This window comes from Saccopteryx leptura, chromosome 5 (assembly GCF_036850995.1).
Source record: "Saccopteryx leptura isolate mSacLep1 chromosome 5, mSacLep1_pri_phased_curated, whole genome shotgun sequence".
Classification (NCBI taxonomy): domain Eukaryota; kingdom Metazoa; phylum Chordata; class Mammalia; order Chiroptera; family Emballonuridae; genus Saccopteryx; species Saccopteryx leptura.
The window spans coordinates 161183462-161199164 of NC_089507.1; the positions used below are offsets into that span (position 1 = coordinate 161183462).

Here is a 15703-nt window from a genome sequence, read left to right on the forward strand (position 1 = left end):
TCATCTAGTGCTGGAGGCGGCCATAGCTAGGGGAGGGGCTGATCCTTCCACAAAACAAAAGACTAAATTGCTTCCGGGGCACAGATCTCCAGACATCTCTCCAGTTCCAATCAGCGCAACAAGACACAGCTGAAAAGAAGAAGTGTGGAGGAGGGGCAGTAACTCAGGTCTCCATGGAGATCTGAGGTACACCTCCCTGTACTGAAGCTGAGAAAACACCCTGCCCCCACAGAGATTAGCTGGTAGAAGAGGCCTTCAGAGTCTCAGGTTACACTACCTCATTCCTGGATACAGTTTCAAATAAGCCCCCTGCTGAGACCAGTAAAAAAGACTATCACCTGTTAAGAAAACAAACAAATCAAGACTTCAAAGCAGCCCAAATCCAAAAGTGGATTACATATAATAGATGATGCCAATGCAAGAAGATCTAGAAATAACATAACTGAAAACTGGAGACAAACACCAAGCCTAGACTCAATCGGCTCTACAAACAAAACACACAAACACACAGACATAATGAGGAGACAGAGAAGTGCAATCCAAATGAAACCACAAGGGAAACTTTTAGGAGATGAACTGAGTAATATGGAAATAACCAAACTTCCGGATGCGGAGTTCAAAATAATGATTGTAAGGATGTTTAGGGATCTTAGAACAACAATGGATGGTCATTACGAACACCTAGATAAAGAAATAGCAAGTATAAAAAAGGATATTGAAATATTAAAAAAAGAATCAGTCGGAGATGACAAATACAGTATCAGAAATGACCACAATGGAAGGAATTAAAAACAGGATTATAGAGCTGAGGATCGAATCAGCGAGTTGGAGGACAACTTGAATGAAGGCATGAAAGCAGAGAAAAAAAAAGAAAAGAGACTCAAAATGTCTGAGGAAACTCTAAGAGAACTCTGTGACAACATGAAGAGAAATAACATCCGCATCATAGGGGTTCCTGAAAAAGAAGAGAAAGAACAAAGGATAGAGACTTTATTCAATCATATCATAGCTGAAAACTTCCCTAAATTAATGCAGAAGAAACTCTCACAAGTTCAAGAAGCACAGAGAACACCATTAAAGAGGAACCAAAAAAAACCTACACCAAGACACATTGTAATTAAAATACCAAAGCTAAGTGATAAAGAGAAAATATTAAAAGCTGCAAGAGAAAAAAAAAGCTGTCACCTACAAAGGAGCCCCCTTGAGGATGACATCCGACTTCTCAACAGAAACACTTGAGGCCAGAAGGAAATGGCAAGAAATATTCAAAGTAATGCAGAACAAGAACATACAACCAAGACTACTTTATCCAGAAAGGCTATCATTTAAAATTGAAGGAGAAATAAAAAGCTCCCCAGACAAAAAAACTCAAGTAATTCATTACAACCAAACCAATGCTGCAGGAAATGTTAAGAGGCCTGTTGTAAACAGATCAAAGTGGGAAAAGAATATAGCAAAAGAGGAATACAGCTTTAAACAATAAAATGGCAATAAACAACAACATATCAATAATAACCTGAAATGTAAATGGATTAAATGATCCAATCAAAAGACATAGAGTAGCTGCATGGATAAGAAAACAGCACTCATACATATGCTGTCTATAAGAGACACACCTTATCACAAAAGATGGACGTAGATTGAAGATAAAAGGATGGAAAAAAACATTTCATGCAAATGGAAATGAAGAAAAAGCTGGGGTAGCAATACTTATATCAGACAAAACAGACTTTAAAACAAAGGCTATCCTAAGAGATAAAGAAGGCCGCTACATGATGATAAAGGGAGTAAACCAACAGAAAGTTATAACTATTATAAATATCTATGCACCTAATATAGGAGCACCTAAATATATAAAGCAGACTTTGATGGATATAAAGGGCGAGGTCAACAGCAATACTGTAATACTAGGGGATTGCAATACACAATAACATCAATAGGTAGATCCTCAAGAAAAAAAATTAACAAAGAAACAGCAGACTTAAAAGACACACTAGATCAACTCGATTTAATAGATATCTTCAGAACCTTTCAACCTAAAGCAGCAGAGTATACATTATTTTCAAGTGCTCATGGTACATTCTCTAGGATAGAACACATGTTAGGTGGTCTCAACAAATTTAAGAAGATTGAAATCATATCAAGCACTTTCTCTGATCACAATGGCATGAAACTAGAAATCAACCACAACAGAAAAGCTCAAAAATTCTCAAACACATGGAAACTAAATAGCAGGTTGTTAAATAACGACTGTATTAAGAATAAGATCTACAAAGAAGTAAAAAAATTCCTAGAAACGAATGACAATGAGCATACAACAACTCAAAATTTATGGGACACAGCAAAAGCAGTACTGAAAGGGAAGTTCATAGCACTACAGGCACACTCTAAGAAGCTAGAAAAAACTCAAATAAACAACTTAACCCTTCATCTAAAAGAACTAGAAAAAGAACAGCAAGTAAAGCCCAAATGTAGTAGAAGGAAGGAAGTAATAAAGATCAGAACAGAAATAAATGACATAGAGGCTAGAGAAACAATACAGAGGATGAATGAAACTAGGAGGTGGTTTTTGAAAAGGTAAACAAGATCGATAAACTTTTAACTAGACTCACCAAGAAAAAAAGAGAGAGGACTCAAATAAATAAAATTAGAAATAAGAGTGGAGAAATAACAACTGACACAACAGAAATACAAAATATTTTAAGAAAATACTATGAAAAACTTTATGCCAAAAAAACTAGACAACATAGATGAAATGGAAAAATTCCTTGAAACATATAATCTTCCAAAAATCAATTTGGAAAAATCAGAAAACCTAAACAGACTGATTACACCAAGTGAGATTGAAACAGTTATCAAAAAACTCCCAACAAAGAAAAGTCTGGGGCCTGATGGCTTCACAAGTGAATTATACCAAACATTCAAAGAAGAACTAACTCCTATCCTTCTCAAGCTATTTCAAAAAATTCAAGAGGAAGGAAGACTTCCAAGCTCCTTTTATGAGGCAAACATAATTCTGATTCCAAAACCAGGTAAAGACAACACAAAGAAAGAAAATTATAAGCCAATACCCCTGATGAATATAGATGCTAAAATCCTCAACAAAATATTAGCAAACCGGATCCAACAATATATGGAAAAAATCATACACCATGATCAAGTGGGATTTATTCTGGGGAGGCAAGGCTGGTACAATATTTGCAAATCAATCAATGTGATTCATCACATAAACAAAAGGAAGGAGAAAAACCACGTGATAATTTCAACAGATGCAGAAAAAGCATTTGATAAGATCCAGCACCCATTCATGATCAAAACTCTCAGCAAAGTGGGAATACAGGGAACATACCTCAACATGATAAAAGCCATCTATGACAAACCCACAGCCAACATCATACTCAATGGGCAAAAATTAAAAACAATCCTCTTAAGATCAGGAACAAGGCAGGGGTGCCCCCTTTCACCACTCTTATTTAACATAGTCCTGAAAGTCCTAGCCACAGCAATCAGACAATAAGAAGAAATAAAAGGCATTCGAGTTGGAAAAGAAGTAAAACTATCATTATTTTCAGATGACATGATATTGTACATAGAAAACCCTAAAGTCTCAGTAAAAAATCTACTGGACCTGATAAATGAATTCAGCAAAGTGGCAGGATATAAAATTAATATTTGGAAATCAGAGGCATTTTTATACGCCAACAATGAACAGTCAGAAAGAGAAATTAAGGAAACAATCCCCTTCACTATTACAACCAAAAAAATAAAGTAGCTAGGAGAAAATTAAACTAAGGAGACTAAAGACTTGTACTCGGAAAATTATAAAACATTGATAAAAGAAATCAAGGAAGATACAAACAATTGAAAACATATACCGTGCTCATGGTTAGGAAGAATAAAAACATCATTAAAATGTCTTTATTACCCAAAGCAATTCATAAATTCAATGCAATACCAATTAAAATAACAATGACATACTTTAAAGATATAGATCACATATTCCAAAAATTTATATGGAACCAAAAAAGAACATGAATAGCCTCAGCAATCTTAAAAAGGAAGAATAAAGTGGGAGGTATCACACTCCCTGATATCAAGTTATACTACAAGGCCACTGTACTCAAAACAGCTTGGTACTGGCATAAGAACAGGCATATAGATCAATGGAACAGTACAGAGAACCCAGAAATAAACCCACAGCTCTATGGACAACTGATATTTGACAAAGGAGGTAAGGAAATACAATGGAGTAAAGACAGCCTCTTTAATAAATGGTGTTGGGAAAATTGGACAGCTACCTGCAGAAAAATGAAACTAGACCACCAACTTACACCATTCACAAAAATAAACCCAAAATGGATAAAAGACTTAAATGTAAGCAGTGAAAGCATAAGCATCTTAGAAGAAAACATAGGCAGTAAGCTCTCCGACAGCAATATATTTGCTGATTTATCTCCACAGGCAAGTGAAATAAAAGACAGGATAAACAAATGGGACTGTATCAAACTAAAAAGGTTCTGCACAGCCAAAGACAACAAGAACAGAATAAAAAGACAAACTAAACAATGGGAGAACGTATTTGACAATATGTCTGATATGGGTTAATAACCAAAAATTATAAAGAACTTGTAAATCTCAACACCAGGAAGACAAACAATCCAATCAAAAAATGGGCAAAAGAAATAAATAAACACTTCTCCAAAGAGGACATACAGATGGCCAATAGGCATATGAAAATGTGCTCAACATCACTAATCATTAGAGAAATGCAAATTAAAACCACAATGAGATACCACATCACACCAGTCAGAATGGAGCTCATCAACAAAACAACATAGAATAAGTGCTGGCGAGGATGTGGAGAAAAGGGAACCCTCCTGCACTGCTGTTGGGAATGCAGACTGGTGCAGCCTCTGTAGAAAGCAGTATAGAGATTCCTCAAAAAATTGAAAATCGAACTGCCTTTTGACCCAGCTATCCCACTTTTAGGAATATACCCTAAAAACACCATAGAACTGTTCCAAAAGGAGAAATGTACCGCCATGTTTATGGCAGCATTGTTCACAATAGAGAAGATCTGGAAACAGCCCAAGTGTCTGTCAGAGGACGAGTTGATTAAAAAGCTTTGGTACATACATACTATGGAATACTACTCAGCCATAAGAAATGATGACATTGGATCATTTACAATAACATGGATGGACCTTGATAACATTATACGGAGTGAAATAAGTAAATCAGAAAAAAACTAAGAACTATATGAATTCATACATAGATGGGACATAAAAATGAGACTCAGAGACATGGACAAGAATGTGATGGTAATGGGGTGGGGGGGATGTGGCGAGGAAGGAGGGAGAAGGGATGGGGTGAGGGGAGGGGCACAAAGAAAACCAGATAGAAGGTGATGGAAGACAATTTGACTTTGGATGAGGGGTATGCAGCATAATCAAATGTCAAAATAATCTGGAGATGTTTTCTCTCAACAGATGTACCCTGATTTATCAATGTCACTGCATTAATTTTAATAATAATAATAATAAAAAGAATGAGAATAGACATGTTCCAGTAAAAATTAAGTACTTTGGTTCTGAGAACGGTTAAAGCTATCTCATTCTTTCTGATAAAACAAAAATGTTTTTTCCTTAATCTTTAAAACCAAGACATAAATATTAATGTATTTATAGTCAGTGAATTTTTAGTGTAGTTCATTTACACATTAAAAACCCATTTGTTATCTGCAAATAAACTACCTAGATCCTGCTCAAATTTGAAGATTCTTCCAACTTATGTAAATAACTAGAATAGGGAATTAAAAACAATTTAGGCCTGACTGGTGATGGTTTAGTGGGTAGAGTGTTGACCTGGGATGCTGAGGTTTGAAACCCTGATATCACAGGCTTGTGATATCAGGCGCGGCGTCACAAGATGACTGTGGAATCATCAAAATGATTCCATGGTCACTGGCTTAAGCCCAAAGTCACTGGCTTGAGTAATCTGCAACCCCTATCAAGGCATATATGAGAAACAATCAATGAACAGTGACCCAACTATGAGTTAATGCTTCCCATCTCTTTCCCTAGCAAAAAACAGAAACAAAAACAAAACAATAAAATTAGTTTTTACTGTCCTAGTGTCTAAAGTTGTACTGAATTAAAGCAGGACTTAAAAATATTCTTTGTGGCCCTGGCTGGTTTGTTCAGTGGTAGAGCATCGGCCCGGCATGTGGAGGTCCCGGGTTCGATTTCCAGCCAGGGTACACAGGAGAAGTGGCCATCTGCTTCTCCACCCTTCCCCTTCTCCTTTCTCTCTATCTCTCTCTTCCCCTCCCACAGCCAAGGCTCCATTGGAGCAAAGTTGGCCCAGGTGCTGAAGATGGCTCCATGGCTTTCAACTCAGGTGCTAGAATAGCTTTGATTACAGTGGAGCAACACCCCAGGTGGGCAGAGCATTGCCCCCTATTAGGCATGCCGGGTGGATCCCGGTTGGGCGCATGTGGAAGTCTGTCTGTCTGCCCACCTCCCCCACTTCTCACTTCTGAAAAATACATAAAGAAATTCTTAGTTACAAAATGTTTGAGTTTTCAAACGTATTAAAAGCCTACATTTATGGTCATTTTATCTCTTTTTAATTAGAAATATAGTAAAACAGATAAGAAGTAACCAAATGTGAATTTGTTACTCTACCACACCCTTTTCAGAAGTAAGCACAAAAGTATTTGATGCCAGACAATTTAATTTTTTTTTTATTTTTGTGTGGGGAATCATTTTAATTTGGGAGCCAGGGATCATTTGTAGGGTAAATGAAGAGGAATATAAATAAGAGGAGTAATTTAAAGACCATTTGCATGACTAAAAGTACTAGGACAATAATTTTTTTATTTGTTCATTTTAGAGAGGAGAGAGAGAGAGAAAGAAAGAGAGAGAGGTGGGGGGGAGGAGCAGGAAGCATCAACTCTCATAGGTGCCTTGACTGGGCAAGCCCAGGGTTTTGAACTGGCGACCTCAGTGTTACAGGTCAATGCTTTATCCACTGAGCTACCACAGGTCAGGATAGGCCAATAAATTTTTAAATGTTACAATTCAGACAATCTTTAACACATTGCATTCTACATAGTTTTTTTTGTTTGTTTGTTTGTTTGTTTAAACAAGAGACAGACAGACAGGAAGGGAGAGAGATGGAGAGATGAGGAGCATCAACTCATAGTTGTGGCACCTCAGTTGTTCATTGATTGCTTCTCCTCTGTGCCTTGACAGGGGAGATACAGGCAAGCCGGTGACCCCTTGCTCAAGCCAGCAACTTTGGGCTTCAACCCAGAGACCTTTGCCTTAAGCCAGCAATCACGGGGGCCATGTCTATGATCCCATGCTCAAGTCAGTGACCCTGACTCAAGCTGGGAAGCCCACACTCAAGCTAGATAAGCCCACGCTCAAGCCGGCAGCTTTGGGGTTCCAAACCTGGGTCATTGGCATCCCAGGCTGAAGCTCTATCAACTGCTCCACCGCCTGGTCAGGCTACCACAGTTCTAAGTGTTTGATGTAGCATTCTAAAATTTTAATTTATGACTTAAGTTCCAGCACTGGTATGATAACTCATTTGTTATCAAAAATAGAGAATATGGCAGTTTTCCATATATGATAGTTTAGGGCTTTAGGCAATTTTATTGTATAATCAAATCTTTATCCCTCAGAGAGTCTTTTCAAAGCAATAGATTATTCTTTTTTTCTTTATCAGTCCCTTAGGTATTAAATTCTCATAAGCATCTTTACTAGACTGTGGGCCAAGGAAAGCAGCTAATCAAAATTAGTGAGTTCTGTTACTGTTTAAAAACACTGATTAAAAAAACTATTCAGAAAAGAGGCTGAAATTAATGACTTGAGTAGATTCTGTAAGTTATAAATATCAGGTAATTCTAGAAGAAAATATATAGTGTACATTAAGAGAAAAAAAAGCTAAAGGTAACTTAGATTATAATTAAGTCAATTCAAAGTTTTCCGGGGAGATATAGTTTTCTAAGCAGATGAAAAAACACATGGAAAAGCAAAGAATTATAATATAGCTCAATACTCAATTTATAGGCTGAAGAAGTGGTAGGAGGTGACACTAAAGAAATAAACTAAGGCCAAATTCTGATATGTAAAGGCCTGTGGACCTGACTTTATAGGTGGCAGGAAATTGGTGAAAGGCTATAATAAGTACGGGTGAGACATCAGACTTACCTCTCTACTCACAGCTCGGTATTTGTCGAAGTTTGGAGGCACTATAGTAAGTTGTGGGCAGAGTCTTTTAGCAATAAATCCTGGCATGGCTGCACGAACTCCAAACCTCCTTGCGTGATAATTTGAAGTCATCTGAAAGAAAACGGACCACATGGGGGAAAATATACAAACCTAAATGAACATATTGAGTGATACATTGAAAAGGAACATATTACTGACATGCATTTTCAATTCAAGGACATTTCCTTTATTGATCACTGTCTCAAATCTTTAATTTTATCCTATCATGGTATTACAATACCATGATCCTCTCCCACTCCTGTCCCCATATTTATGATGTGACACCAGGCAATAAGCAAACCTGTGCTAATAAAAAGGTTCCCTTGCATTTCCAGTAGCTAAATTTCATTGGTTTTAAGGCATACACATAATATAGTACTTCTACATCAAAGCTCAAATGATAGTGGATGATGTTATAAGAGTATAAAAATACTATACTTTATAAAAAGAGTATAAAAATAATAGTAAAATTTACTATTATAGTATATATAGTATAGAAAGTAACAGTATAGTATAACAGTACAGATTTGGAATTTGGTCTATTTGGGATTTAAATTTTTTTTAATTTAGAACAAAAATCAAAGGTTTCATATATGGTCAATCAAATTAAGTCTCCAAATGAAGTGACAGAAACTTAAAAGAACTTTAAAAATTAAGTTTTACTTCTTAAGGATTGAAAATCTTTTTGGTGAAAACACTTTCAGGAGATGGAAGTAAAAAGCTATGAGTAAAAGGAGAACATTACTTATTAAATCCTACAGCTGATACCTGACAATGGTCTCTATCAATGTGGTAGACCACAGTACCATATAATTTTTATTACAAATAAAATCTTTGCTTGGAATCTTAAGTGAAAAGTCAAAGAAATACAAAACAGAATCTATCAAAAGAAGTAATTATTTCAGAATAACATTAAATTACCATTAATTGTTTTTTAAAATATCATTTAAAAAATCTTGATAAGTACTCAAAACTATGTTAATCTATGGTCAGTATTCTGGAGCAGCAAATAGCACTGGAAAGGCAAACCAATGCTTTCAATATCAGTAAGTCTAAAATGATTGATATAAAAGCTAGATTTATAGTAGAGAAGAAACAAAATTTTAGATATTAATTCCTTTAACTTTTAGATTTGTGGTAGATTATAAATCATAGCCACAATATTTTAAAGTTTCTCCTATCAAAAGGTGGGTTCTAGTTCCTCATGCCAAGTGACTTTCATTGTGACATGTTTTTAACCCAAAGAATGTGAGGAAGTGACATTATGTGAGGCATTACAAAGTTAGGAGCCTTTGCATTTTGGGGATCTGGCAACCATGTGACAGGACCGTGGGTTAGATTACTAAATAATAATGCACCACGAGAGGAGTGCACCATCTCTGTCAGAAGTGCCAGGCATGTTAATGAAGCCATTTTGGATCCTCCAGCCCCAGCTAAATAGCTCTAGCTCTCTACCCTAGGCTGAGTAGAGATTAGCCATCCCCATTGTACTCTGCTCAAATTATAGAATCATAAGCAAATAAATAATTGTTCACTAAGTACTGAAGGGGTTCATTATGGAGCAATAAATAACTGCTATAGGGTCTAACTTCTAACTGAGAACTAACTTAAACATTTCAAGAATACATCAAATTCATTAAAAAAGAATTTTAATAGAATTATAATAATAAAAAATGTATTATCACCAGCACTACTGTACAGATATTTTTATGAGTTTAACAGCTGAAAAAACTCAATTATGCTCTAAATCTCATTAGAAGGGAAATCTATTAGGTCAGCAGCACATAAGGAGAGTAATCTTTGTTTAAATATAATGGATAATCATTTTGAATTTTGAAACAATAAGCAATTTCAGAATAAAAATTACAAGAAAGAGCCTGACAGGCGGTGGTACAGTGGAGAGAGCGTTGTACTGGAATGCAGAGGACCCAGGTTTGAGGCCCGAGGTCACTGGCTTGAGCATGGGTTCACCAGCTTGACAGTGGGGTGGCCGGCTTGAATATGGAATTATAGACGTGACCCCATGGTCACTGGCTTGAGCCCAAAGGTTGCTAACTTGAAGTCCAAGGTCACTGGTTTGAGCCCAAAATTGCTGGCTTGAGCAAGGGGTCACACGCTCTGCTGAAGTTTCCCCCACCCCCAGTCAAGGCACATATTAGAGAGCAGTCAATGAACAACTAAGGTGCTGTAGAATTGATGCTTCTCATCTCTCTCCTTCCTGTCTGTCTCTTTCTGCCCTCTCAGAGTCTCTCTCTCTTTCTCTCTCTCGCTAAAAAAAAAAAAAAAAAAAAAAAAAATTACAGGAAAGAAAATATCCTGTGGATTTAGCAGTAGGGTTAGCTTTAATATGATTACGGCACATGTTTATGTATATATACAAGGGTGGGCAAAAGTAGGTTTACAATTTTTTATATAAAAATATAATTAATCCCATTTGCTTCTCCACCCCTCCGCCGTGCTTTCCTCTCTGTCTCTCTCTTCCCCTCCCGCAGCCAAGGCTCCATTGGAGCAAAGATGGCCCGGGCGCTGGGGATGGCTCCTTGGCCTCTGCCCCAGGCGCTAGAGTGGCTCTGGTCGCAATATGGCGACGCCCAGGATGGGCAGAGCATCGCCCCCTGGTGGGCAGAGCGCCGCCCCATGGTGGGCGTGCCGGGTGGATCCCGGTCGGGCGCATGCGGGAGTCTGTCTGACTGTCTCGCCCTGTTTCCAGCTTCAGAAAAATGAAAAAAAAAAATATATATATATATAATTAATAAATAATAATACAATAAATTCTGTGGTTTGCATACTCACAATGGTAAACCTACTTTTGTCCACCCCACATATATAGTCTATATCAGTGATTTTCAACCTTTGTTTCTCACGCACTCATAAACTAATTACTAAAGAAAAAGGGGCCCTGACCTCTTCTTCTTTAGTAACTAATTTATTTGTGCCATGAGATGAAAATGGTTGTATTTAGTCAGGGGCACTGACCTTAGTAATTAGTGTGTGTTTGTGCCATGAAAAAAAAAGGTTGAAAATCACTGGTCTATATGTATATAAATATATAGTATTATATATCCTAAATGAAATTAATTTTTTTTTCAAATATTAGTTGATTTATAGGAAAGAGGAATATCTTTTCAGTAAACACTGTTTTGGGACCAGGATTGCTAGATGCCTGCATACCTATGGGAGCAGAGATAATGAACAGATTATAGTTTTGTAATAAAATAATAACTTGGTAGGAATTCGGTTTATTGCTATCTAAGGCATTGGAAGGAGTTAGGGAATAGGGAAGACCTCACCTTGTTTCTCTCGTATTTTTAATACCAAAACCCATCTATTCCAGTTGCTCCTTTTAATTTCCAACACATATTTAGCTACATATGGCTATCCTGGCCATCGCTACCTTCTGTGGTTAGGGTGGAAATAAGGAAGAGCAACATAGTAATCAGAAAAGCAAAGGTTTCAAGTCATGGGAAATACTACTTAATTATAGTACTACATTAATGAAATATGTTACTCTAGAATAGGCTGGCCAACCTTTTCTGTAAAGGTCCAGATAGTAATTACAGATATTGATCGACTTATGACCTATGCAGCTTACGACAATTCGACTTTACGAACACAATCACTAGCCACGACTGCTCCGTGTCTGGCAGCACAAGTGTTGCCCAGCTGGGTGTACGACAGTGCGGATCAGCTTCTGGCAGCACTACCATCTCTGCGTGTACCATTTCAACTGTTATCCCAGACTCGGCACAGCAATTTGTGTTTTGTGTCTTGGATATTTTTCATCAAACCCCTCCCAAGATTTCTACAAAGAAGAAATTGTCTTTATCTACACCTCAGCCTGCCAAGAAGGAAAGAAAGGCCATTGATGTCGACAAGAAAATGAGCGCGGGCTCATCTGACTTGAGCATGGGTTCACCAGCTTGAGTGCAGGGGCGCTGGCTTGAGCATGGGATCATAGACATGACCCCATGGTCGCTGGCTTGAGCCCAAGGTCACTGGCTTGAGCAAGGGGCCACTCACTCTACTGTAACCCCCTGGTCAAGGCACATATGAGAAAGCAATCAATGAACAGTACAAAGGAGGAAAGAAAGTGAATGTGATCGCACATGTATATGAAAAAACCAACTCGGGTAACCCCACCTGCTGCCTCAGACGACGACATCAACGATCCGCAGCCAAGCACCAGCGGCCAATAAAATGTTTCATACATGTTTATATATTTTGACATGTTTTGCAACTGGGAAAATGTTTCCTATGGTATTTTTTACACCTGTATTTTGTATTTTTGTATGTACCTGTATTCTGTAATTTTGTATGTTTTGCAAATATTAAACCAGTTGTACTGGTAATGCAGTGTTTAACTTAAACCTTATGAATGTAAAAATAAGAAACAAAATGGTGTAGAGATGACACAAATGGCATAAAATAAACAAAGAAAATTATGATATATAACAATAATGAAAGAAAATTATGATAAAATATGACTTAAGATTTTTAAAACATCATTTCACAGTACTGCACATTTAGCCTACTCAACTTACGACCAAGTCATGTTACAACCTGTCTGTCGGAACCAATCGTGGTCATAAGTCGAGCACTAGCTGTACTTAGGCTTTGCAGTTCATATGGTATCTGTTGCAAGTGCTCAACTATGTTCTTTTAGTGCAACAATAATATTAAATAAATGAGTGTGATCATGTTCCAGTAAAATTTTATTTACAAAAAAGGCAGCACGCTGGATTTGCCATTGTTTGCAAACCTCTGCTTCAGAACATTTTTCTTTTTTCTTCAATTTTCTTTAAATAGAACAGTTACTTAGTCCTGGCCGGTTGGCTCAGTGGTAGAGCGTCGGCTTGGCGTGCAGAAGTCCCGGGTTCGATTCCCGGCCAGGGCACACAGGAGAAGCGCCCATCTGCTTCTCCACCCCTCCCCCTCTCCTTCCTATCTGTCTCTCTCTTCCCCTCCCGCAGCCAAGGCTCCATTGGAACAAAGATGGCCCGGGTGCTGGGGATGGCTCCTTGGCCTCTGCCCCAGGCGCTAGAGTGGCTCTGGTTGCAACAGAGCGACGCCCCCGGAGGGGCAGAGCATCACCCCCTGGTGGGCAGAGCATCGCCCCTGGTGGGCATGCCGGGTGGATCCCGGTCGGGCACATGCGGGAGTCTGTCTGACTGTCTCTCCCTGTTTCCAGCTTCAGAAAAATACAAAAAAAAAAAAAAAAAAAGAACAGTTACTTAAAAAATATAATTTGCAACAGAAAGATATAATGTCCCTCTACCATTTACCAGGTTTGTAACTTTAAGGAAGTAATTAACACCTGGGTTTATCTTATCTGTCAAATGGAAACAAAAAGTTATGCCTCAAGGGATGCTGAAAGGATTTAATAATTGAGCACATAAAGCAAACAGAAATACTCAGTAAACTGGCAGAATTTAATAAAGTCTTCCCCCTTCATAAACCAGTAAGGCTTACTTAAATACAATGTGTCCGTAAAGCCATGGCACCATGGAAAGCAACAAAAGACAATAGAAATGTTAAATCTATACCAAATAAAAGGAAAACTCTCCCAGTTTCATACCTATTCAGTGCAGTTCGATGTGGGCTCACGCACAGATTTTTTAGGGCTCCTTAGGTAGCTATCTTGTATAGCCTCTAAAGACTCATCACTGACTGATGGCCTATCAGAACAGGGTTTCTCCACCAAACTGCCGGTTTCCTTCAATTGCTTATCCCACCAAGTAATGTTATTCCTATGTGGTGACGCTTCGTTATAAATGCGCCAATATTCACGTTGCACTTTGGTCACGAATTTGAATTTAGCGAGCCACAGAACACACTGAACTTTCCTCTGTACCATCCACATCTTGACTGGCATGGCTGTGGGCTGCTCCGCTGTATACACGGGTGTTAAGTCATCATCTGCACATGCGCACATGCTGCCACATCATCCTACAGAAACTGGGAGGGTTTTTCTTTTATTTGTTGCTTTCCTGTGACTAGTCAAAAGTGCACCATGACTTTACGGACACACTGAATATTATGAAATTTCCTTTTTGTCTTTGCCTACTTACCAGCATACTTGATGTTCCTACAGCAATGGGTTTATCCTTCAACTCTGGGTTGTCTCTCATTTCTACGGCCGCATAGAAAGCATCCATGTCAATGTGCACTATGGTATTGTTCAGATCCCGGCTCTGTTCTAATTCCATTGCAAATCTGTCAACCTTAATTTTTAAAAGTTAACACATTTTGACAACATAATATATTAACACTATTAATCATAACATTAATTTTTTACTAGGTATCTGTTCATCTGTCTCTATTCATCTACTATTCCATCATCCCACTGACCTATTTATATATATTTGGTTGTTGTTTATTAAAATTGATAATTGCTTTAATTTTCACAAGCATGGGCAGTCTGTTCTCAAATATCATTCCCTATCAACTTTTACATTTCTCAATACCCACAAGTATAAGAGGTACTTAATAAATATTTATTGAATGAACAAACTATTCCAACTGCTTATATCTAATGATTTTACTGTTTTATACATTTGGAGAACATACTGTAACTAAAAGCTTCAGTTTAGGTAAAGTAAACAACTACACCTATCTGACTCATAATATTCATGTCTTAAAATAGCAATAAAGGAAATGAAAAATGAAAGATTATACCAAAGCATACGTAAACATTCCCTCTGTAAAACTGCTTTGATAAGCTAAAATTTGATAACTGTTAGTCTATAAAAATCAAATTGAAAATTTAAGGATTAATTTAGTCTTTCATAAAATTTCAATATATATGTCAAATATAACAGTAAAGAAGCTTAATTTTTAAAGAATTTTTTTTGTCTTTAGAAAGAAAGAGATAAGAAAAATGAAAAGGGGCAGAAATAAGCAAAGTAGGGCAGTAAGAAAAGGGTTTATGTAGCAGACATACCTATTCCCAAGTGTTCCTTTTTTGTGGCCTCTAGTGTTATAAGGTACCAAAAAGTTGAAAAATTAATATTGATATTCTAGGAGAAAAGGTCAGGCTTTCCTGCCCCATCCTTCCTTTGGGGAGGGGATGGAGAAGAATGTAGAAATTTCTGGCTTGCAAGAACAATGGGTCATTCAGTTTTAAATCTAAAATAAAGGTTAACTGAGAAACTTCTTCCCTTTCAATAGGAAGCAGAATATACATACCACACTACATTGATTGTAGTTCCTCCCCCTTCCTGGAATCTTGAGAGTGAAATACCTCTAGGCTAGTTAGGGAAGATGAACCCTAAAAGATTTGTAAACATCTTTGATTATGTTACCTTGAAAGTCTTAATGTTTTTGTATATCCTCTAAACAAATGTTGTCAGCTTGTGCCATGATGTCATGCTCTCCCCCAACTCATGTGTGATCAAGGGTATATAAAGAGCCCCTGAAATATTTTT

At 37.4% G+C, this 15703-nt stretch overlaps 1 protein-coding gene across 5 annotated transcripts in view; it reads right to left on the bottom strand.

The window, feature by feature from the left end:
• POLK (DNA polymerase kappa) overlaps positions 1-15703 on the bottom strand; it is a 125816-nt gene that overhangs the window by 43350 nt on the left and 66763 nt on the right. For all 5 annotated transcript variants that reach the window (XM_066386356.1, XM_066386355.1, XM_066386357.1 and 2 more), the window contains 2 exons: positions 14348-14500; positions 8220-8351 (listed from right to left, as the gene is read on the bottom strand). In XM_066386356.1, the coding sequence (XP_066242453.1) occupies positions 8220-8351; positions 14348-14500 (285 nt within the window). The remainder of the gene's footprint in view (positions 1-8219; positions 8352-14347; positions 14501-15703) is intronic.